Raw genomic sequence first — 25,965 nt, forward strand, 5'->3', positions numbered from 1 at the left:
TTAAGATCTGCACAGATAGCCCGGAGTTAACGGTCACTATGATACTCTTACTTCCAACGCTGTGGATCGCTGAGGGTCCCTGTTAGCTAAGCGACCACCATCAGGATTTTTTTAATGTACCAAGGGTCACTGCTTCAGGAGGAAACCTGTGTACTTGTCCCACATAGGAGAATTCCTTGTCTCAGTGGAGTGAACAGAGCTAGGGCCTGATTGACTGTTGCCTACCCTAAAAGTGCCAGGCAAGGCTGCTGCACCACCCCTAAACATCCACACTGTGCAGTCCTCTCATTTCAACAAGATACCTTGTACCCTTAACATACATAGCATCGTGTCACGTTGTTATACATTTTTCGATTTACTCAGTGCATATAAAGTAATACACAGTGAGCACAGATTAGGATCTGCACAGATAGCCCTGAATTTCACTACTCTTTTGACCTGTGGTGGGTTGTGGATCACTGAGGGGTCCCTGCTAGTGAAGTGACCACCATCAGGATTTTTTTTAAATGTACCAGGGGTCACTGCTTCAGAAGGAAACTTGTGTACTTGTCCCACATGGGAGATTTCCTTGTCTCAGTGGAGTGAATGGAGCTAGGGCCTGATTGACTGCTGCCTACCTTAAAAGTGCTAGGCAAGGCTGCCGAACCACCCCCAAACATCCACACTGTGCGCTGTAGTTTCCACGCTACGTCCACAGACGCCCCGTTAACTCAGCGTACCCGTTTATAATGTCATGCCATAACTATTAGTTTGTTTGATTACTTTATCTTTCTGGTTGTTCAGTTGGGTAAATTATAGACAGAGTATTATAGAATGTGACTTTTCCTTTCCAGTATTCCTGTGAAATTTCCATGTCAGTTTTTCCATGCTGCATGGTGGTTTTTCTCACTTTTTCCTGGAGGGTTTGGGGGTGGGGGGAGCCTTCTTACTTTATTATCCTTATCCTTCAGCATGTAGAATTAGATCTTGTAGTCATAGTCTTCTCTGTAACAAGCAGCCTCGAAAGGACCATAAGGTCTTTTGCTGTTTGCTTTCCTAAGTAATCCTCCTCCTCCTCCTCCTCCTCCTCCTCCTCCTCCTCCTCCTACCTCTTCCTCCTCCTCCTCCTACCTCTTCCTCCTCCTCCTCCTCCCTCTTCCTCCTCCTCCTCCTCCCTCTTCCTCCTCCTCCCTCTTCCTCCTCCTCCTCCTCCTCCTCCTCCCTCTTCCTCCTCCTCCCCTTCCCCCTCCCCCAAGAGCAGGGATGTGCAGTGAGATGATGGAGCCCAACCCTCCTCGGGACTCTCTGAAGACAGCCGCAAACTCATGTCTAATGGCGACTCAACAGCTGTTGATGTGCTTGGTGGTGGATCTGAGTGTGAAGACAAGTCAAGGGAGTGGGGGGGGGGGAGTGGCTGGCATTTGTGGGGGTGGTGGGCTTGAAGGAGGAGTCGATCATCATCTTTGTCTGACGATAGGTGCGGCGATTCCGTCGGAGGATGACAGCATCCATGCCTGCCCGCAGATCCATTGCCAGCTTAAGTTGCATCAACTCCTTGTTGCAATGAGGGTGCTCAGCATGTTCAAGCACCTGCTTAATGCCGGCCTGTAGCTCATCAAGATGAGGGAGTGACGGAGTGGTGGGGTGGCCAGGGTCATGATCCTTGTCCTTGTTGCTTGCCTCTGTTGGCCCCGCAGAGACAGCAGGAGCGATCTCATCACACAGCATCTGATAACCTGAATTGCTGCTGTTGAAGTCCATATCCTCGCCTGTATTTCATAGCTGAAGGTGGAAATCGTCCACGTCAAATCCTTCAAAGTCGTGCATGGCCTAGCATCCCAGAAGGAGACGAGACCAACCACTTTCCAAGGTTTTGATGGAGACTTCCTTCCAAGCATTGGCCCAGTTGGACACCGCAGACTTGATGTTGTAACACCGCACATTCTCCAAGGTCTGCTCCCCACATGTGTCGACCCCTTCCTTGTCCTTGAGTACCACCATCACCTCATCGAGAACCCCTGATGGTACAGTCTCTTGGCTGCCGTGATAACACCTTGGTCCTTTGGTTGAATGAGAACACTCATATTAGGTGGCAGAAATTTACACCCAATATGGCTATTATCAACAGCCAAATCCTTCTCCGACAGATGCTCAGGGGCATTGTTGAGGATCAGGAGAGCCTTCACCTGGGTGCAAGGGATACCAGGTTCCTCAGTTTGATAATGGATAACTTCCTTGACAAAGTGTCCATGGAACCAGTCTCTGAAGATTTTTGCGGTAAGCCAGGCTCTCACAGAATGGTACCACGCGGAGACAATGTGGCTGTTTTGCATGTCCAACAAGAATGGGCTTGAGGCGGTGCATCCTGTTGCCATTGGCACCGCACAACACCGAGACACGTTGTTTGGACAACTTCTGACCATGCCAGTCTTCTTTCTCTCTTCTGCCAGGGTGTTGGTGGGCAAGGAGCGGTAGAACAGGCTAGTTTCATCAGCATTGTACACTTGACCTATAACAAGGCCCTCCTTCTTGATCAGGCAATGCTTTTTCTGGCAAAACAGCTCGATATCCTCCACCACAGTGTCCATGTGCCTTACGGCCAGTAAGTCCATGCCAAAGTTTCAACCGGAAGAGCCAACCCTCGGATGCCTTGAAGTTGTGCATGTTGTGAAGGTGTGCAAACTTCTCGGCAGCAGCCTTCAACTTGGTCCCACGAACAAGCACGCTGGCACCCTGTTGCTGGTGGAACCAAACCAAAGTCGTCTGTTCAATGCTGGTTAGGCAGAGCTGGCATATCGCTTTCAAGTCAACTTTGCGAGTGGTATTGCCATAGTTCCGTCTGTACTGAGTAAGCTTGTCCTGTGATTTCTTGTTGTAAAACAAGGTTGAACGGGCCAACGTGAAGTTGGCCAGCCTGCGTCAACCTTGCCCAGTAACTTAGGCTTCCTCCTTAGAGTTAAAACTGTCCTCTTACATTTCTCGGGTGGTGGTGGGGCCATCATCATGTACACGAGAACACCACGAAGAAGATTAACGCCTGCAAAAGGTAGAGCACCACCACAAACACAAGAATGGAAGCTGCCATGGCTTTACCTCGACAAAGCATGTCCACACGCAGAGAGACAAAGGTGGGAACTGAGGTGTGGTATTGTTGGGGAGTTTATGGCATTGCCATGTCTCCACCCATGCTTGGCTGTGAGCATGCATGCAAAAAGCATCACACTGACCTACGAGTGCAAGTGTCCTTTTCGCCCGCCCAGGCAAATGTTGCTACATGGCGGAAACACTGAGTTCCCATTCAACATGGGCCTAAGGAGTGGCTGAGTAATCCAGACAGCAATGCAACTTTGACCATTCAGTAAGGTGGCGGATGGCTGTGTGTGGGCGGGAGTTTCCGACTAATCCTGATGGCTGGGGGACTTTGACCATTTGGTTGGCAGCCAGACAGCCATTCTCGCTCAGCTTGTGGGCTATGATCTTTATTCCTTGCTCAAAAGCAGTATATTACCGGTGATTGTGAGGGCCGGATGACTTTGACCGTTCGGTTGAGATCCGAACAGCCATTCTCACTCAGCTTGTGGGTTACCATCTGTTTTCTTCATGCGCTGACGGTATGTTACTGGGTGATCTGGGAGGTCAGGGGACTTGGACCATTCGGTAGAGAGCCAGAGAGCCTTGTTTTCTCTGTTTTAGGGTTATGGTCAATTACCCTCGAATGGACAAAGAGGTTGGTGAGCCACCCGAGTGATTTTTTTTTTTCCATCCACCATCCAATCCTACATTGCACCATGAGGAGCGTAGGAGCCTGGGGCTAGGCAGTTGGTCCCGACATTTAAGATGAGAGTGACCAGCCTCACTCATCCCTGAGTGGCATTACATGAGCAATCAACCCCAGTCACCCCTTGGATAAAGACCTTCACCGGCTCAATCCGATTGTAGCGCAATAATTATCCACTAAAGCACCAGGTGTCAAATTTTAGTTATATGGTTACCACCCAGCATAATAATTGGTTTCCTGGTGTACAGGAAACCATTTGGCTTGTCACTTAGTGTAGAGTCACCTGCAGGCAGAAGGAAGAGGAAAGTTTGAAGGAAAGAGAGAGAGAAGAGGGAGTGTAAAGTTACCTGTAGGCTTTTTTTTTTTTTTTTTTTTTTTACCATGTAGGCTGCCTGCCGATGCCGGAACTTTTATGTCTGGGTACGGACAAATTAATCCAGATCCATACCTAAGGCCTGACGTCTGTGTACACAGCATGACTGGATATGGAGCTCGAATAATTGAGAGATTACTGTACTTAACTGAAGTACTACAAACAGCAGAAATGCATTTGTGACATTATCATTGTAATATGGACTGCAAGTCGGTAAACAAAGTTATTTCCCAGAAGCAATATCCGTCTATCTATCTATTGTCAGACACCTTAATCCCTTATACAATACTATTTTTTTGTAGGGAAGATATTAGCCATATTGTTTTGATGTAAATTGCCAGTTTTAAGTTCTTTTACTATTTTACATACATGAGGTATCAAGTCCATAGTAAACTACAGAAAACTAAAGTTCCATAACTTTTTACAAACCTGACATGTCAGTTCCCAAAAAAGTTTCAGAAAGCATCTTTGGCTTATAATGAGAATGGCTTGTATTGTAAGTAGAGTGTAATGTGTGCTCCTGTATGTATAATTTGCAACAGACACAAAGCCCAACCAACCTGGTACTGCCTTGACTAAGAGGAAGGAGCGCACAAAGAAGACCGAGAACGGACAGAAAGACACCTTGCGGCCCAGTTCCCCCCGTGCTGAGAAGTCCGATGCTTCTGACAACGATGTAAATGGGGATGCAGAAGATAATGATGTAAGTACAGTATGTGACATCTGTTAATGTGGAGGTGATAATTGAGTGATCAGGAAAGTTATGTGCTGTCTAAAAGGATGCTGTTTTGATCCCAAGCTGGAGAGAGCTGTTGAAATCTTTACTTGTACAGTATAAAGATATTGGGAATAAATGGCTTTACTGCTGTGTCCTTGGCATACGTGAGGATCCTGCAGCTTAGGTATTTTTATTGTGTCATTAGTTGGGAAAGGTTGTATCATTGCTCATACTTCATGGCATTTGAACTTTGAATTACCTGTAAATTGGCCATTGTTAACTTAATATTCACATATTTAAAGAGTGGTAGGTGGAGGCACTCACCATCCACTCACTCGACGTAGTGCTGCTGTCAGGTGACTGCCCTTGCCTCTCTTCCTTCCTTCTTTCTCTCCGTCCTCTTACTTTCTCTCCTTCATTCTTTACTCTTCTTTATGCCTACAAGTGACGATGCTTTCTCTTCTGCCCCCCCCCTCCCCCTTTTTAATGGGTGACGCTGGACTGAGTGACAAGCCAAATGGTTTCCTGTACACCAGGAAACCATTTACTTTGCTGGGTGGTAACCATATAACCAGTTTATGGCACCTAGTGGTTTAGTGGGTAATTAAGGCGACCCAGTCGGATCGAACCTGTGCAGGTTTATATCCAAGGGTGGTTGGGATTTATTGCTCTCGTAATGCCACTCAGGGATGAGTGAGGCTGGTCACTCCTGGTCACTCATCTTAAATGTCAGGACCAGCTCGCCTAACCTGGGCTTCTATGATCCTATGGGGCAACACAGGATTAGATAATGATGATGATGATAAAGAAATGGTAATTAGTAATTGCTGATAACTTCTTGATGAAGCAAGTGATTGTCAAGTGTGGTTGTCAGTACTCCTGTAAGAAATTTAGCAAAATAGAGATTATTTTATATACAGGTATACTCCGATACATGATATCCTTCGATGCGATACCCCAGCTTAGTGTTGGGGGTAGAAATAGCCTCGTACCCTGCCTGACGATGACCAGACTCCGGTTTAATGATGGGTCTTTATTTTTTATACCAATTTTTATTATATTAAGACTTAAATTTTGTGTTTAGGTTGATTTATAAACTGTTAATGTGTTTGTCACAGATGGGGTGAACATTATCAGTCTAGGGGTATAATTTACTAAGTTTGATTTTTTCCAGACATATGTGACGATTTTCAGATTTTATTTTTGGATTTAGTGAGTTATAAACTGCGTTTAGACTTAGTTTAGCTTATTTTAAAGCTATTTGGGGGTTTAGGTAAGCCAGAAACTTGTTTTTGGACTCATGTGGATGGGTTTAGGACTTGGTTGGGGGGGGAGGAAGCCCAAGGCTCAAAAATACATCCCTATACAGTACCTGAGATGTTAAATCTACCCTGATATACGATACCCCGCCTAGCCGTGGGTTTTCACTTAACCAATTGCTTTGTAAAACCGGGTTATACCTGTAAAGACATCAGAAAGTTGGAAATGGTAGGATGTCACCATGGTTGTAAGAGCTGTGCATGACTGCTACTGTATTTCAGACAAGAATCAAGAGTCCACTTGGCACTTTTTTTTGCATGTGGTAGGTGGGGGTGCCCATCATCCACTCACTCAATGTAGAGTGATGCCATATAAGCTTTACACTGAGTGACAAGCCAAATGGTTGTACCCAGGAAACCATTTACTATGCTGGGTGGTAACCATATAACCGAGGTTTCTGGCAGGGTTAAGTGTCCTCTAGATTCCCCTATACAAAATCACTTAATCATGGCAGTAGTTTCAGAGAGCCTTGGAGGGCCCAATACCTTCCCAGGGCCCCGACCAAATGGGCAGACTCGCGTGACCATGTGGAATGTGAGAGGTGTGAATGAGGAGAGCAAGAGGGTGGAAGTGATGAATGTGTTCAAGAGTGCGAGATATGCTGTGATAGCATTGTGTGAAATGAAGATGAAAGGGTGTGAAGTGGAGGAGTGGGAGGGTGCGAAATGTGTAAGTTCGGGATTGAATTGGAGAGGAAGATGTAAGGAAGGATTTGCCTTGTTGATGAATGAGGTGTGGCAGAGTGGAATGAGAGACTACAAATGTGTCAGCTCGAGGTGTATGGATGTCAAGTTCAAGTTTGAGAAGGTGAAAGTGGCAGTGATTGTAGCGTATGCACCGTGTGATGACAGGATTGAGAGAGAGAGACAGGTTTTGGGATGAGCTGGGTGAAGTAGTGGGAGAAATGCCCAGGAGCTCTAAAGTGATCATTGTGGGGGATATGAACAGAAGATTAGGCACTGGTCCTGAGGATGATATAATGGGTTGTTATGGAGTACCAGGAGAAAATGATAATGGGAATCGACTAAAGGATATGTGTCAGGAGAGGAGGTTGTGGATTTGTAATTCTTATTTCAAACACAAAGATGCACATAAATATACGTGGTATAGAGGAAACGGGGATCGTGTGGAAAGAAGCCTGATTGATTATGTGCTCATACAGAGGTCGATGATGGGAATGGTTGCTGATATGAGGGCTGTGAGAGGACGTTGTGGAGGTTTGTCAAATCATATGATCGTGGTATGCAAGATCAAGCTGAGAGGAGTGAGGTGGATCAAGAGAGAGAGGAGCAGTCAGGGAGAAAGACTGAGTGTTGAGAAGCTGAGGATCAAAGAAATGGCAGATGATTACAGGACCAAAGTAGAGGATGAGTTAGAATCAGTGAACTGGAATGAAATGGATCTGGACAGCCTGTGGAATGCATATAGGGATTGCTTAGTTAGGAATGCTAAAGTGGTGTGTGGTGTGGCAAGAGTATCAACAAAGAAGAAGGGTATGGCATGGTGGGATGAGGAGGTTGAGAGAGCACTGGAGGAAAAGAGGAAGAAGTGTCTAAAGTGGTTACTGGATAGGGGTTCAGTTGAAATAAAAACCGAGTATATCGAGAGCAAGAAGCACGTCAAGAGACTAATGAAGAGGAAAAAGGAGGAGGTAAATGATGGTCTGGGAAGAAAAATGAATGTGAACTACTTTGAAAATAGGAAGTTATTCTGGAAAGAGATGCGGAAATGTAGAAGTGAAAGCAGAAAGAAATGTGATGGTGTGAAGGATGCAAGTAGTAGGTTACTAACCCATGGAGATGAAGTAAGGACCAGATGGAAAGAATGTTTTGAAAGCCTGATGAATGGGAATAGAGAGAGCAGAGCGGCTGTAAACATGATTGGATTTGGGGGTGTGCAGAGAAGGAATGCAGTGCCATGAGACGTGACACTCGCACAGGTGAAGAGCGCCGTGAAACAGCTGAAAAATGGGAAAGCTGCTGCAGTTGATGAGGTGTATGCAGAGATGCATAAGTGTAGTGGAGAGATTGGAATGAAATGCTTGTTGGAGATGTGTAAGAAGACATGGATGAGTGAAACTGTGCCTGCAGAGTGGTAAAAGGCTGTGATTGTACCCCCGTACAAAAATAAAGGTGAGCGAAGTGAGTGCAAGAACTAACGTGGCATAAGTTTATTGAGTGTGGTAGGGAAGGTATATGGAAGAATTATTATAAGAGAAAGTAAGAGAGATATCAGAAGTCCTAGTTAATGATGAACTGGGTGGCTTTAGGAGTGGCAGAGGATGTGTGGTTCAAGTAATTGCAGTGAAACAGGTAGCAGAGAAGGCTTGTGAGAACGACCATATGGTGTTTATGGCTTTCATGGATCTGGAAAAAGCATATGACAAAGTAGACAGAGAGGGATTGTGGAAAGTTTTGCACATGTATGGTGTAGTTGGTAAGCTGTTAGGTGCTGTCAAGAGTTTTTATGATGGTAGTGAAGCATGTGTAAGAGTTAATGGGCATCTGAGTTAGTGGTTCACGATCGGTGTGGGCGTGCAACAAGGATATGTGATGTCCCCTTGGTTGTTCAATATATATATGGATTGGGTGATGAGAGAAGTAAAAACACGAGTAATGGAGAGAGGGATGGTGCTGGTAATGAATGGTGATATGGAATATCTCAAATTTGTTGTATGCTGATGATGCAGTACTGCTTGCAAGTACCGGACAAGAACTTGGTAGGCCAGTGCAGAGTTTTGCTGATGTCTGTGAGCATCGTGCCTTGAGAGTAAATGTAGAAAATTGTAAAATGATGGTTAGTGAGAGAGAAGGTGACTCCCAGTGCGGTGTCACTGTGAATGGAGAGAGACTGGAATTGGCGAGAGAGTTCAAATACATGGGTACAGTGATAGAAAAGAGAGGATCTATCTATCTATCTATAGCCCGACGCCCTAATCCCGCAAAGGGTGGCCGCAGACAAAACGCCTCCAAGTCACTCTGTCACCCACCATTTGACTCCCCTCCCCCCAACTCACCCCCCCCTCCCTCATATACCTCTCAACTCCATCCCTCCACCTCATCCTCGGTCTACCCCTCCCTCTCCCTCCCTCCACCTCACCTACATACACCCTCTTAGTCAGTCTTTCATTCTCCATCCTCTCCACATGTCCAAACCACCTCAGTGTATTTCTCCTAATCTTTTCAACCACATCCACATCTACCCCACAACGTTCCTTCACTTCTTCATTCGTCAACCTGTCCCTCCATGTCACTCCACATGCTCCTCTCAAGTAACTCATTTCCACTGCTCTCACTCTTGACTTGTTCCCCTCTTGCAAGGTCCACGCCTCGCTTCCATACGTCAGGGTAGGGATCACAATACCATCATGCAGTGACTTCTTAACTTCCATACTCACCTCCCTATTTCTCATCACTGCTTTCAGTGTGCCAACAACCTTCCTTCCCTGCTGTACCCTTTCACGTACTTCATCCCCCAAAGTTCCATCCTTACTCATCACACTACCCAAGTACTTGAATGCACTCACATTCTCCATATCCTCACCATCCAACCTCACTGCACACTCTGTGACTTCATTCCTCTCAAACACCATAACTTTACTTTTGTTTACATTAACTTTCAGCTTCCTCCTCCTACACACTGTCCCAAATTCATTCACCAAACCTTGCAACTCCCATTCATCTTCACTCAACAATACTGTATCATCAGCAAACAGCAACACCGGAAGCTTCCAAATCTCACCCTCATTCATTAAGGCCACCCCCACAATGCAATGATGGCCTTGATAAGAAACGGAGGCTTGAGTGTTGCAGCTGCAAGAGGCTTACATGTGGGAGTGTTAGTGCCAGCCCTAACATGTGGGTGTGAGACTATGGTGTGGCATGAAAATGAAAAGGCAAGAGTAAGAGCAATGGAGATGGGACTGCTGAGGAATATATATGGAGTACAGAGAGTGGATAGGATACGAAATAATGTGATTCATGAAAGGTGTGGAGTGAGGAAGTCGCTGGACACCATAATTGTAGAGTGTACTGAGATGGTATGGTCATGTGGAAAGAATGGATAACAATAGAGTGGTAAAAAAGGTATACCTGAGCAAATTTGAAGGAGGGAGGAGGCAGGGTAGGCCAAGGAGAAGGTGGAGAGATATGATGGATGAGAGTGTGAGGAAGAGAGGTTTGGAAGTCAGTGAGGTTAGGAAACTGACAAGAGATCGAGCTGGCTGGATGAATTTTTTGAGGAGAAATGCATGATCAGGGATTTCGGCACCCCTTGTGAGCATGGCAGTGTCCGGATTGACTCAATCGGATACGCTGTGTGAAGCAGCAGAATGTGGTGAATGTTTTTGGCGTATCCGGTGGAGCCAGGATTACGTGGGCTTGAATGATGTGAATGGAAGTGTGGCCTATTTGGATTGGGCAAGTTTGTGCTGTCTGGACATTGCTACTGCTCACCCTGCTGTTGGGTGGGAAAGGAGGTCCGGATGATGATGATGATAAAATTAAATCAGTATTTTAAAAATTTGTAGTCAACCTTGATATACTGAACCCCCTTTTAATGAATTTCAGCTTTAACCCCTTAACCGCGGGGCGTCACTTTCGTGACGCTTGGGAGCAAGGGATCATACCGCGGGGCGTCGCTTTTGTGATTCTGTGTTATTTTGAATTCACCCGGGCTTCCAAGTGGGGGCTTGTATCATCTATCAGTACTGCCAATGTCCAACACTAGTCAGCACTCCTAATCTCATCTGTACTCCCATCCATTGTTGACAATTTAGCCATTTCTCCCCGTTCTTGACTCCCCTCCCTACCCCCCCTCCATTACCCTATCCTCTCGCCTGCCTGGCCGTGCTACGCTAAGTAAATCTTCCCTGGAATTTTTCACTGATTTCATCCATTGAAATAAGCCCTATGTCCTATTCTTATACCAAATAATATATACAAGAAAGAAATAAGGTAAGTGAGAGTGCCAAACACCTGGAATTGGGTAATTATCACCTGACAACACCTCACGTGCACTCGTTCGCTAATTTTCGCTGTTTTTTTCCACTTGAAATATGCCCTATAATCTATTTTCGTAATAAATATACATGTAAGGAGGGAAGGGAGAAGCCTAAGTGATATTTACATTCACCTGGAACTACCTAATTTATAATGTATTGTCTAGATTTCCTGCCAATCATATCAGTGCTAAACAAAGATGTTTCAAGATCTAACATTGGTAGCTCTGAAAATATATCTCCTAAGTAGGCCTCTAATCTATTTTCGAAATAAATATACATGTAAGGAGGGAAGGGAGAAGCCTAAGTGATATTTACATTCACCTGGAACTACCAAATTTATAATGTATTGTCTAGATTTCCTGCCAATCATATCAGTGCTAGACTTAGCTGTTTCAAGAAGTAATATTGGTAACCCTGAATAACCCCTTAGCAGGCCTCCACGCTAGCCCTCCGTTATCAGGTTACTCTCAACTTCCGAAGTGAGAGTACGTATGTTTCTTCTTGCTGACTTCAAGGCCTTTTTTCACCCCCATGCAAATGGCCCTGTGACCTTTACCCCTACTAAACCTCGTGTGGAAAGAGGTAAAGGGCTGACAATTGATAAAAGAGTGACTACGATCTTTCTATTGAGTAAAACAGTGCAAGTGGAATTGTAAATAATGTGTAAATAATGTGTAAACAGCAAGTGAAAGTAATGAATGTAAATATACGTGAACAATGGAAAATGGTTTTATAAGTTATTTCAAGTGACAGTGCACAACACAGTGTAAATAAAATAGAAATGTAAATAACGTAAATAAAATAGAGAACGTAAATAGAAATGTAAATGAGTAGTATTATAAGAATACGAGTATATACCCTAGGAGTAATGAAAGTGAAAGTTTCACTCTAGCATGTCTGAATGCTATGAGTTATGAGAGTGAAGATGAAAGTGACATTCACTCTCAATGCCAGTATACAGGACGAGAAAGTGAATGCTACGTATTTTACTGAAAGAAATTGAATCCCTACAGTGACAATAAACTAATACTACTGAAGGAAACTTATGAATAAAGACTGTAGATATATATAAGTGTTATATAGTAATAGAAATATAAAGTGTGAGGGGTTTTATGAATAATAAATGTCAGACTACTAAGAGCGAACCAGTGCCAGTGCGACGATCAGACGCGCTCGTAATTTCCATAGCTTTCACAGTGTTTTTTTTTTAGTATGGATCCCAAACTACTTGAAAATTGTAGAATAGTGTTTATAGTGTTTGTATCTGGCTGTGGTAATCATATTACGGGTTGTCGGGAAGTGTAAAGTGGAGACTTTGTTACCCTACTTCGGAGGTCTCCACAAGTCCTACGGTAACTGACGAAGGCTCAACAATCATTCCAGGAGAAAGCTGAAAGTATGTGCTATAAGCATATGTAATTTTATTATTCTAGGACTAATAACTGATTTTTGGCAAATATTTTTTGAGAGTCTGTCGGAGCCCAAATAACCCCGCGGCACACGCAAGTCATTGGTAAACAAGCCCGCGGTGTAGGGGTTAATGACCGCCTTGAGCTGGCTGACTATTATGTTCATATAACGAATTTTGTTCGGTAAAAGAATGGATGCATGAGAAACATCGACCAGCGTGGTGTCCCTACACACACACACACACACACACACACCACACTCACTCCTCTGCATCTCACAGAATGTCACATCAGTCTCTGGGTGACCAGCATTGTGAAAGGAGCTATAGGTAGAGCATTTATTGAGAAAAAGAACCATTTAGACCTAGCTGTATGTTACTGTGTACGACCATTTGGCTGAACGACACTACATTTTAACCAGGGGTGCACCCAGGAATTTTCTAAGAGGGGGGGGGGGCATAGTGAGGTGAGGTCAGGTAATCTGATAATTATGGGGAGGTCATATGCAGGTTTAGAGTCAGGGAGCTGCTGGCTCATGTGTTACTCTTTGTTTGTACTTGCCAGTTTTTCATGTTTTGCTGTTATCGAAATAAATAAATATATATAAATTTTAAAGGACCCTGAGAGCAAAGGGAGCCCCCCCCCCCCCCTGATTTTAACAATCTTTGTTCGGTGAAAGCCACGATGCTTGGGAAACTACTGAACAGCATGATGCTTAGCTTTAACGTCAAGGCTGTGGTACCAATTAGTTCATTATATTGAGGGTGTACTGTACTTTGTATCATTTCCCTTGTTAGGTAATGTTACCAAATTTGTTGATGATCCAAAGGAAGATATATCAAAATCAGAGAATTATGAAAGGTTTTATGTATGTAATTCTGGCTATTACTCGCCCTCCAAGGACAAGTCTTGCAGTGGATCGTATTACTGTGTTCCTGTCACTGTACAGTCAGTGCTTGCTTCATGTAGGATGTGTTGGCAGTTTCCTTTGTAAGAAAGCTTTTTGGCTAGGATTATGATTTGGAGGAGGGGGGAAATCTGACTGCAGAGCAACTTCATATGAAGTCATGAGTAACTTACAGTGTAGGATGTTAATTCAGCAACAACATGGTAAGAAACTTTAAACAAGGATTAGCTTTATGCATAAATTTCAGGATGATTGGAGTCTTGATGTAAGTGAGGAAGCCATGAAGGAACGACAGAAGATTCTGACAGCAGGTGTTAAGAACCTTACTGTGTCAAATGACATTGAGAAGACACAGAGTGAACGACTGGAAGTCTTCTTTGAGTACTGCAAGGCAAGTTCAATAAAACTCAGGTATTTTTATCTTGTTTTAAAAGGTTTTAAATATGCTGTTATGTACCCACATTGTATGTGTGTGACTGTGTGTGTGTGTGTGTGAGAGAGAGAGAGAGAGCATATACTGTACAATCAAGCCTTGGTAAGGTGGACACTTATAACTTGGATCTCCGCACAAGTCGGACAGGGGGGTCCCTAAGTGGGCATACGAAAAATTCAGTTACGGTATGTAACATCATGTAAAAAATTTTCCTTCGCACAGTTGTCATAAATACACAGTAGAACCCCTTCATTGCCGAACTCATAATTAACAACCCTACTAATTAGCAATTTTTTGCCCCAATAAAATATAGAAAAATACAGAAAATAAACTATTATTTTCCAGTATTTATTTGACATATTTAAAGGAAAATTTCCATTAACACTATTTGTGGTCTCCCTCTCAGCCTTACATCTGTCACATCAGATCTAGTTATCTTTTTCACCAATCGCTCATTATCCATTCTCTCCATATGCCCAAACCATCGCAACACCCTCTGCTCAACTTGATCAGCCATCTCCCGAACAACTCCAGTTCTCCTTCACACTTCATCATTTCTCGCTCGGTCCATACGCGTCACTCCACACATACTCCTCGGACACCTCATGTCCATTACATTCAAACTTTTCCTCTCTGCTGCATCCATATTCCATGTTTCAGCCCCATATAATGCAGTCGGTACCACAACACCCTCATACAGCTTTCTCTTTACATCCATTCGGAGCAAATGACATCTAAACACTTTTTTCATTCCTCCCAGCACCTTTCCTACTTCATTCATTCTAAACTTCACTTCTGCATCTATTCTTCCATCCACAGTAACATGTTACCCCAAATACTTAAAACACTCTACCTCCTCTAGAAACTCACCATTCAAAACTATATTCATCCTCCTACCATCTACCGACTTCATACACTTCATCACTTTACTCTTATTCTCATTTACTTTCAATTTCCTCCTCTCACACACCCTTCCAAACTCCTTTACCAACTGTCTCAATCTCTCCTCTGAATCAGCCACCAGTGCAGTATCATCTGCAAATAGCAGCTGCTTCAGAGTCCACTCTCTACCATCAACATTCACCAGGCTCAGACCTCCACCTAACATTCTTGCATTCACCTCCCTTACAACACCATCCATATAAATAGTAAACAACCAAGGTGACATCACACATCCCTGCTGCAGGGGGAAACCAATCACTCACGGTATTACCCATTCGTACACACGCTTTACTATTTACATAAAAACTTTTCACCCCTTTTAGTAACCTACCATCAAGTCCATACAATCTTAAAACAGTCCACAAAGCCTCCCTATCAATTCTATCATACGCTTTCTTTATATCCATGAATGCCCAAAACACATCCTTGCTTTTCACTAAATACTTTTCACACACTTGTCTCACAGCAAACACCTGATCCATGCATCCCCTCCCTCTCCTAAAACCACACTGCTCATCACCAATCACTCCTTCTGTGCCCTCTCTAACTCGCTTAATTAACAATCTACCATACACCTTACCTACAGCACACAACAGACTTATACCCCTAAAGCTAGTGCATTCATACTTATCGCCTTTATACAACGGGACCACACAAGCACTTGCCCAGTCAATTGGCACCATACCTTTCACAAAGCACACATTCAACAATCTTACTACCAGTCAGCAATAGTTGCTCCACCACCCTTCAGGCATTCCACAGCACACTCATCCATACCTGCAGCTTTCCTTTTTTTCATCTCCTTTACTTCCTCCTGTACTTCCTCCTTTGTGATCAAAGAATCATTCAGCTTTCCCAGCACATTTATTCCTTGCACCCTTCCATCTGCCACAATCTCACCCTCCCCTTCCTCCTTTACATTTAACAATCTTTCAAAATACTCTGCCCATCTCTTCCTTACTGCATCCATCTCAATTAACATCCTTCCATCCTCTGCTTTTACTCGCTCTTCCTTCCCAGACGCTCCTTTTCGCACCCTTTTCACCTCCTTCCAAAATATTTTCTTATTCTGTTGAAAGTTCTCAGTCAACCGCCTACCCCACTTGTCATCTGCTGCCACTTAAGCATCACGCACAGCCCTTCTCGCCCTATTGCTCTTTTCCTTATATGTCTTATATGACACCTCATCCTTCCTCTGCAGCCACACTTCATATGCATGTCTCTTCTCAGCCACAGTCATATTTACTTCCTCACACCACCATTCACTTCCTTTTGTTACACCACCACTCACACGTCTCACGCCACACACCTCTTCTGCATGCCTACCACAGCACTCTTAAACAACTGCCATTCCTCCTCCACACTGCCATTTTCCTGATCTTTCACTGCGTTCCACTCATCTTTCAATTTCTCTTGATACTCTCTCATTTTCTCTCTCTTATCCAACTCTCTCACTTTCAAAACCTCCCTCCACACCTGACTATCCTAGCTTTCACCCATCTCTTACCTATTCTTAACTTTCCCTCCACCAGGTAGTGGTCAGACATACCTCTACCCTCCTTTCTCAGAACTCTCACATCCATCAATCTTCCTATTACATTCCCGGACACAACCACATAGTCCATCAGTGCTCTATCAGCAACCCTTCCACCCTCTTGTCTCACCCACGTATACTGTTAGGGAAAAAAAAATATGACATTGTACTTTAATGGTGCAGAGGATGGAGAGTGAAACTGACTAGAAGAGTGTACATGACTGAGGTGGACCAACAATGATAAAGAGGGATAGAGTGAAGAGAAATGAAAGGGGGGGGGGGGGGCTGTGACATGGAGGGAGGGCAGAGGAGATGGTGATGTGGAGATCTGTTTGTTACATCCCTTATGAGATTGAGGTGCTGACAATTGATTGATAGACTTGAATAGTTAATGTAGAGGCCTCCCCCAGGCCAAGATGGATGAGGGGCAGCTGCGACCTGGTGCGGAGACATCTGTGTACAAGGACATTGCAGGTGAGGCAGAGCGGCTTGACATCAAGGAGAACAAAGCCATCATGGTTCTGGTGGAGCTGCTTTTCAATGACAATATTATTAAGCAGGTACGTTTATTTTAAATTGCTAGACACTGTATAAATACTTGTCATATATTTTATTACATCACTGAAGTCGCAGGATATGGAAGTTTTTAGAAATCAAAATTTCTCTTATTTGTAATGTGTAAACTACATCCTTGATTTGCCAGAATCCTCCTCCTCAACTTGACAATGTAATGTGGAAGTGAGATAGTAGCAAGATTGTTACTAATACACCTTGTAACAACAGAGCTAAAGAAGGAGAAGACAAGTTTGGGAACAGTGTACAATATTTTATATAGTAATAGAAAGTGGTCCTGTAACTATAGGGCCAGATGCTAGACCAAGATAAGTTAGACTTGGAATGTTTCTAAGCCCAGGCTCACTGCTTAACCTTCTCCATGCCGTGTCATATATATAGATACGGACAAACCAAGTGTCAAAATTCTATCTATCTATCTATTGCCAGATGCCTCAATCCCATTTGGGGTGGCCACAAACAAATCTCCTCCAAGTCGCCCTGTCCCCCACCATTTCACTGCCCTGCTTCCAACTCACACCCCCCTCTCTCATATACCGAGTCCATATATATATATACGGACTAACTCATAGTACCCAAAATTGCTAAGTCTGTATATATATAAACACAGTTTTCCTCACATTTGCATGAAATTATTTGAGTATGCCCTTAATGTGTGACAGAAAATGGGATGAAAAACCCCTCCTCCCATCCCATGGCTTTAAAGGCGGCATCACACTAGACCAAAAGTGGCTAACATGCGAGCCAGTTTTGCGAGTGAAAACGGCTAGGAGAGTCGAGTGTCTGTCACACTCGTGTGTTTTTGAGAGCCGAAACGGCCAACAATGTCGTCTGCCTTGGCGCCTCGTGGTCATTTGTGAACAAACCACCACGGAGTATCCACTCCCTTTTCCTCAATTTCTGTAACCGCCTCACGTACTTTAGCAACTCCAGAGCCACAAAGCAGTCTTCCAGAGTTTTCTTTGCCACAGGATCCATATCGAAATCTGATTTTTACTTGTTGTTTGGAGACAAAACAGACTGCCTCCATGGCTGGTCACCTGAGTGTCCGAATATTTATTTCGTGTTACAGTAAGTAAATAAAAGTGAACAAAAACCACAAGAATTAAATTGTATTTGCATAATAATTTTAGTTAGTTTCCTTCTGTGAATAGCAGAATATTTTTTTCACCAATTACAAAATTAACATTGGCTTATTTGAGTTCTAATCCCACCAACAAGCTGTGAGCAAGAATTGTTATCCATTTCCCCTCGCAGGCGAAATTTCGCTCACCGTTAGTCAGTTTGGCTAGCGGGTCGCAAAACTGGATAGCATGTTAGTCACTTTTGTCCTGGTGTGACGGCACCTTTACCAATATACAGAAGTATTTAAAAAAAAAAAAAAAGTGAATGTGAAAATACGTAAAATTAGCACAGAACCCGTACTTCCCATCATCATACTGTAGTTATGACTGTGGCTGCATTACATACACCAAGTTGCACTTTCATGCTACAAGTACTCCATGCATCCACCCACTCCACACCAAAATGGACTGCTTATCCACATCAGCCACTGACGGTATCTGAAAGTAGCTGTCTGAGGCAAATCAAGGTCATGCCACTCTGCCAAAGATATTGTGCTTACTCCCGACTTCCAGTCGAACTTGGAGAACTTCCAAGTGATGAACTAACTGATAGTAATGTGTAAATAGTGTATACAGTATAGTGAAAGTAATATAAGTACATAACAGTGCATACATTATCTAATCCTGTATTGCCCTGTGAGGAACATAGGAGCCTGGGGCTAGGCAAGTTGGTCCCGACATTTAAGATGAGAGTGACCAGCCTCTCACGTCCTGAATGGCATTACGTGAGCAATAAACCCCAACCACTCCTTGGTTATAAACCTGCACAGGCTCAATCCGATTGGAGTGCATTAATTACCCACAAAACCACCAGACGTCATAGTTTTGTTTTATGGTTACCACCCAGCATAGTAAATGGATTCCTGGTGTACAGGAAATTATTTGGCTTGTCACTCAGTGTAGAGTCACCCATAGATAGAAGGAAAAGGAAACAAAGAGGAGGAAGGAAGGAAGAGAGGAAAGGGCAGTCACTTGAGAGCAGCATTACATCGAACGAGTGGATGGTGGGCGCCCCCACTTACCACTTAGTACAGTAATACAGTAATCCCTCGATTATCTGACATAATAGAGCCAAAAGCGTGTCTGGGTAGTGGCTCTGTCCAGATAGCGGACTTCTCCTCTGACCCCTCTTTGTGCATACCCTAACTTTGAAAGCCATTGTAAAAGGCCACTGCAGTACATCATATGATGCTTATTCCTGGTGTTTTACTGTACTCTATCTGTTCACCCAGGCCTATAAACCTCAGCCAGGCAATAATTATGGTCAACCACGCCTATCAGCCACAGGCAGGCAATCACCACGGCCATAATAAACATGAAAAAACTGGCCCAACCGGGCAAAAATGTTCACACAGCCATAATATCCACCCAGATGCAAGCATTTTGTCCGGATGAAGTGGAAAATTGTATGAATAATGGTTTTGAACAACCAGGTCACAACATCTGGTAATGGATGGTCCGGTTAATGGACATCTGGATAATTGAGGGATTACTGTATAAGTAAATGTAAGCAAATAGAAGTAAATAATAAAATCATGTAAGGAAAGTAACATAAGGAACGTGTAATTAACTGTAACTAATATGACTGTGTGCAGCATGAGTGTTTATTGTGCCATATGTGAGTGTTTGTAGTGCCAGTATAATAATAATAATAATAAAATTAAAAAAAAAAGTGAAAATACATAAAATCAGCGTGGAACCCAAACTCCCCATCATCATAGTTTCAACTGTGGTCGCATTGCATAAACCAGGTTGCGTTTTCTTACTATCTATCTATCTATTGCCAGATGCCTTAATCCCGTACAGGATGGCCACAAACAAATCGCCTTCACGTTGCCCTGTCCCTTGCCATTTCACTGTCCTGCTCCCAGCTCACACCCCCATCTCTCATATACAGTACCTCTCCACTCCATCCCTCCACCTCATCCACGGCCTCCCCCTCCCCCTTCCTCCCCTCTGCCTCACTCACATACACTCTCCTCGTCAGTCTTTCACCCTCCATCCTCTCCACATGGCCAAACCACCTCAGTGTGTTCCTCCTGATGCTTCTGTCAGATCCACATCCACACCACAACGCTCCTTTATATCTTTATTTGTCAGCCTGTCTCTCAATGTGACTCCACAGACTCCTCTTAAATAACTCATTTCCACTGCTCTCACTCTTGACTTGTGTCCTTCCAACAGCGTCCAAGCTTCATGTCCATACGTTAGAGTTGGTATCACAATACTGTCATGTAGTAACTTTTTCACTTCCATGCTCACTTCCCTGTTTCTTATCACTGCTTTCAAGGAACCAGTAACCTTTCTTCCTTGTTGTACCCTTTCAAGCACTTCACCCTCCAAACTTCCATCCTTATCACACTACCCAAGTACTTAAACGTACTCACATTTTTCCATTTCCTCGCCATCCAGCCTCACTATACATTCACTGACTTCCTCCCTCAAAGACCCTCACTTTACTCTTCCCTACATTCATCTTTAGATTCCTTTTCTTACACACACTCCCAAACGCATCCACCAAGCCTTGCAGCTCCCCTTCGTCTTCACTTAACAACACAGTATCATCTGCAAACAACAGTACAGGGAGTTTCCAAACACTACCATCTCATTAGGGCCACTCCAACATCCACTGCCCTATCTTGTACCTCTTTTATTACCCCATCCATGTACAGATTGAACAACCATGGAGACATGACACATCTCTGTTTCAACCCAACGTTCAAAGAGAAAAATTCACTCAGTTCACCATCCACACGCACTGCAGCCTTAGCACAATCATGCATACTCTTCACAGCATTCAACAACGTCCCATCTACTCCATATATTCTTAATACTTTCCACAGTCCTTGTCTATCCATCCTGTCATATGCTTTCTCCAAATCCATGAAGGCCACATACAACTTCTTTCCCCTCTCAAGGAACTTTTCCACTAAAGATCTAAGAATGAATATCTGATCTACACAACCCATCCTAAAGCCTCCCTGTTCTTCTTCAACTAATTCTGCTGTTATTTCCCTAACTCTGTCAATAAGTACCCTACCATACACTTTTCCTATTACATTAAGAAGACAAATGCCCCTATGATTACCACACTTCTTTTTCCCCTTTTCCATTGTACAAGGGAATAATTATACCTGACTTCCAATCCTCCGGGACTCTACCTTCCTCCCAGGCCAGTCTGCACATCTTCTACATCCATTCTACTACAGTCTCTCCCCCATGCTTCAGCATTTCACCACACACCCATCAATTCCTGGGGCCTTCCCCAATTTGACTTTCTTCATTGCTTCCACAACTTCCATTTTACTGACTTACTCCTGTCTTCTAACCTCCCTCCTCCTCCCAGCCATTCCCCAGCCATTTATACTCGCATTGCTTCCATTCTCTATGTTCAACAATTCCTTAAAGTGTTCTTTCCATCTGCTCACTTTTTCTCCCTTCTCCATTAGTAATCTACAGTTTATATCTTTCACTCCCCTGCTGACTTCACTTCCACCCTGTCTTACTCTTTTCACCTCTTTCCAGAACGTTTTCTTGCAGTCCCTCCAATTTACACTCAAATGCCTTCCAAATTCCTCATCCACTCTCTTCTAACTCTCTCTTACTAATCTTTTCACCTCTCTCTTCCTTTCTACATATAACTCTCTCTTCCGTCTCTCAACTTCTTCCACGCCCCTATTTCTCATGCATTCATTGTATGCTTTCTTCTTTTGTGCCACAGCCTCTCACCTCTTCATTGCACCATGCTGTTCCTGGCACCCGCTTCCCTCTTCACTCCACACACATCACATGCTGCACATATTTCTTCTGTGAATATCTTGCACACACCTTCCACATTCTGCATCTGCTCCAATTTATATTTACCCAATCGTTCCTCCACTTCTCTCTTATATTCTGCCTTTTTCTCATCCTCTTGTAACTTTTCCACTCTCCTTGCGCCTACTCCTTCCTCCCATCCTTCCCTTCTTCTATATCTCCATCTTACTTGGATCTTGATTCTGGTCACCACCAAGTAGTGGTTCAGAAGGTCCACTCCTACAACCTGTATAAGCTCTTGCATCCATTACACATCTTTGCATCCTTTCATCCACACACACACAATCAGTCATAGCCTTCCTTTCATTCAGTTCGCCACCCACCCTTCTCATCACTTGCCGTGTATACCTGTGGATCATTTTGTGCCTGAAGAGGGTATTGGCTATCACCAACCCCCTCCCGGCACAAATATCCACTAACGCACTCCCATTCTCATCTATCTCAGGAGGCACATCCCACTCACCAACTGTTCCATCCACCTTCACATTCCCTACTTTACCATTCATATCACCAGTCAAAAACACACTCTCATTCCTTCCAAACTTTTCCATGCACACTTCTACATTTGTCCAGAACTCTTCTCTCACTCTGCTTGCACAATCTTGCGTTGGCGCATACACACACACAATCGCCCACATTTGTATTCCAACTTTCAACCTTACCCACACAATCCTTGAGCCAACTGATCCATACTCTCTTATGTTCTTCTTCCATCTTTTACTCACAACAATACACACCCCTTCTTTTACCCTCTCATTCTCACCTACTCCTGCACATATACCCCATCCACACTCAGATTCTCTCACACTCTCTCCTCTCTCCTCTCCATTTAGTTTCAGTTACTCCACATAGATCCACTTTCACACCCTCAAGCACCTGGACAATCTCTCTCTCTCTTTCACCTTATCATTCGCACCCCTTACATTCCGCGTCGCGATCTGTACCATGTCCTTTGTCCGATCCTTGGTCGTCATCTTTTGGTCAGTCCTTGTCCGAGACTTCTTGTTCGTCTTTTTAGTTAGCTGTTTTCTGGGGAGGGGCACTAACCCTCTGCCAACCCTTTTAGTCACCTCATAGGACAAGCAGGGATACTGGGGGAGTATTCTTACTACAAGTACTAAATGCATCCAGCCAGTCAACGCCAAATTGGAGTGTCTGTCCACATCAGCCACTGGTTGTATCTGAAAGTAACCATGTGATTCAAATCCGGGTGTGCTGGACCAAAACCCTTGTTTTCAGGCAGAAAACAGCCGAAATGAACACTTTTACTCTCACTAGGCTTATTTTGGTCACTTTTCAGGTTTATTCATTAAAAAAAAAAAAAAAAAAAAAAAAAAAAAAAAAAAAAATTATAGGTAACTTTACCTCTGAGACCCTTGGCAATCCAGGCACAAAAGCTGACAAAGGCCTCATTACGGAACAGGTTAAGTCAGGCTTATCCAGCTGGTCTTGACCATTTGCTGAATCAGACTTCATATATGACTTCACTGTCAGGCTAATGTCAGGGATTTTAGGCAAACCTTTGACTTATCAAATCAACCAGTGGTAGTGCCAAATTATCACCATCAAATCCAACAAGTAAGGCAAGGTAAAAAAAAAAAGAGGGTTTACAAAAATAAATAATATTATATAGTCATTCACTTGCCATGAGCTGCATATATTTGCACAGGTAAACATTATAACCTGTGGTATGACTTTTATCTTATTTTTGATAGATTTAGCAATTATTTTAACAAGTGTGAATATAGCTTTCAGTATAAGGTGAACTGTGGTATGGTATGAGATCAGGAAAGCATCCTGTAAAAAAACTTCATAGTAATAAAATTTAGTAGTCCAACTTGTAGAGTAGAAGAATTGCATATGTGTTATAAGCTACACTTATGATCATTTCAGTAATGAATGTTGTAGGTTTTCTAGCTCTTTTTTCCTGTGATTTATACTGTATATGTCGGGGGATGAGTTGGGGGGGGGGGGACATCCAAATAGCTGAAGATAGGGCGACATGGAGATTTGTTTCTGGTCACCTCTTATGGGATTAAGTAGTTAGATAAATAGAATTGCTTTATGTGTGATTCCATGTTTATCTATTACTGTTTATAACTTCCCACTGACATAGTGTAGTTGTGGTGGTTGTAGCCCTACATTCATCAGACTGTCGGCTGAAATTGCCCCTCTGAAGTCCACCCTCCTATTGAGGGATAGGGAGTTGTGGAATGTTTGCATAACCAAACAGCTCCATTGCCCAAGTATATTAATGCCACCACATGAAAGCCTCCCTTGCCAACATCTGACATGCCAGTGCTGTATAGTAATCTTCCGATTGTCCAACACTGCATTACCTGACAAACACCTTTATCTGAAGAGGCAAAAAGCTGGCCAGATTAAACCAACATGCAAAGGGAAACCAATTTTTTCAAACCACCACTGCCCCCTGTCACCTGTGCACCACCAACAATGCCTACCAAAACAAAATGCAGCTTGCCCACTCTGCCTCAGTCACACACAGTAAGCTGTGTGCTAAGTTTGTCATGGAGTTTGTACACATTGTTGCCACACCAGAGCTTTTGCAGTGGCTTATGTTGCTTGTCCTTGTGTTTACATGTGTGCCAAGTGTGTGAGGAATGTCCCTTGAGAAGAATTGGGAGATACTCAGGCGATTCACATGGTAACTCACTATGGTGTCTCCTGTTCGCCAATAACCACACGGGAATTTTAAAATCAACGGGACTGCATTATGATGAGTACAGTTTACAATACTTAAAAATATATTACTGTAAAATTTTTACTGTATTGCAAATCTTTCATTTATTGCTTTGCGTCGTACCTATTTCTTCAACATGAATAACTGTATATACTGCACAGTACATGTATACCATATATACAGTACTTTAATACTGTATATTACAGGCAGGTCCCGAACTTACGAGCTGATTGGGAGCAAGGATTTTGCTTGTTAGCCGAATTCTTGTTAAACGAAGTGAAGAACTTATGGGAAAAATAGGGTTAGGGAGCAAGGCCTCCAAGCAGCCTCCCCTCAAACCACCAAACTGACTGCCTGATCATTTTAAGCTGGAATAAGGGGTTAATACAAGAAGGTAATACTGTACACCTGAAATATAAAAACAGCATTAATATAAGCAGAGTAACATAAATTATAGGTAAAATAGGGATGGGGGGAACAATCTATCTATCTATCTATCTATATATCTATAGCCCGACGCCCTAATCCCGCAAAGGGTGGCCACAGACAAAACGCCTCCAAGTCACTGTCACCCACCATTTGACTCCCCTCCCCCCAACTCACCCCCCCCTCCCTCATATACCTCTCGACTCCATCCCTCCACCTCATCCTCGGTCTACCCCTCCCTCTCCCTCCCTCCACCTCACCTACATACACCCTCTTAGTCAGTCTTTCATTCTCCATTCTCTCCACATGTCCAAACCACCTCAGTGTATTTCTCCTAATCTTTTCAACCACATCCACATCCACCCCACAACGTTCCTTCACTTCTTCATTCGTCAACCAGCCAAGTAACCTCCACCGACCACCAACACTTGTGACAGACAATTTTAAGCAGGAATAAAGGGTTAACCCGTTAACGGCTCAATACAGCCTGGGCTGTTCCGAGTGCGACTGCTCAATACAGCCCTGGCTGCGCAGGTAAATTTTGAATATAGTGCCATGGTGGCCAAGGCTGACCCATGCAAGCATGTTTGAGCCTTCAAAACCGAAACCGAAAAAGAAACCGAAAACCTTACATTCCAATAGGGAATCAGACACTTCAATATTCATCCATAGCTTTACCAAGATAAATATTGAGCTAATAATTCGTTACTATATACTTTGGCATGTGTTCTCTCAATTCCTAAGACAAAATTTGGCCTTTGGGAAATTTCATTTTTACCCCTATATCTTCGCACCACGGACACCTCCAAAAAAACGCCATGCGCGGTTAACAGGTTAATACACATGAAATACAAATACCTTTGTATCGATTCCCATAAGTTGGGATTTGGGGGGATTTTATTCATTTATTCATCCAATCCTGCGTTGCCC

General features: G+C 43.5%; 1 protein-coding gene across 3 annotated transcripts in view; it reads left to right on the plus strand.

Moving 5' to 3' along the window:
* The window catches only part of eIF5 (eukaryotic translation initiation factor 5), a 99,914-nt gene that overhangs the window by 65,067 nt on the left and 8,882 nt on the right, over positions 1-25,965 (plus strand). For all 3 annotated transcript variants that reach the window (XM_080280912.1, XM_080280913.1, XM_080280914.1), the window contains 3 exons: positions 4,673-4,833; positions 13,734-13,877; positions 16,806-16,955. In XM_080280912.1, coding sequence (XP_080137038.1) covers positions 4,673-4,833; positions 13,734-13,877; positions 16,806-16,955 — 455 coding nt within the window. The remainder of the gene's footprint in view (positions 1-4,672; positions 4,834-13,733; positions 13,878-16,805; positions 16,956-25,965) is intronic.

Source organism: Coenobita brevimanus, chromosome 86, assembly GCF_032717465.1.
Source record: "Coenobita brevimanus isolate Jiangsu-jjx chromosome 86, ASM3271746v2, whole genome shotgun sequence".
Classification (NCBI taxonomy): Eukaryota; Metazoa; Arthropoda; class Malacostraca; order Decapoda; family Coenobitidae; genus Coenobita; species Coenobita brevimanus.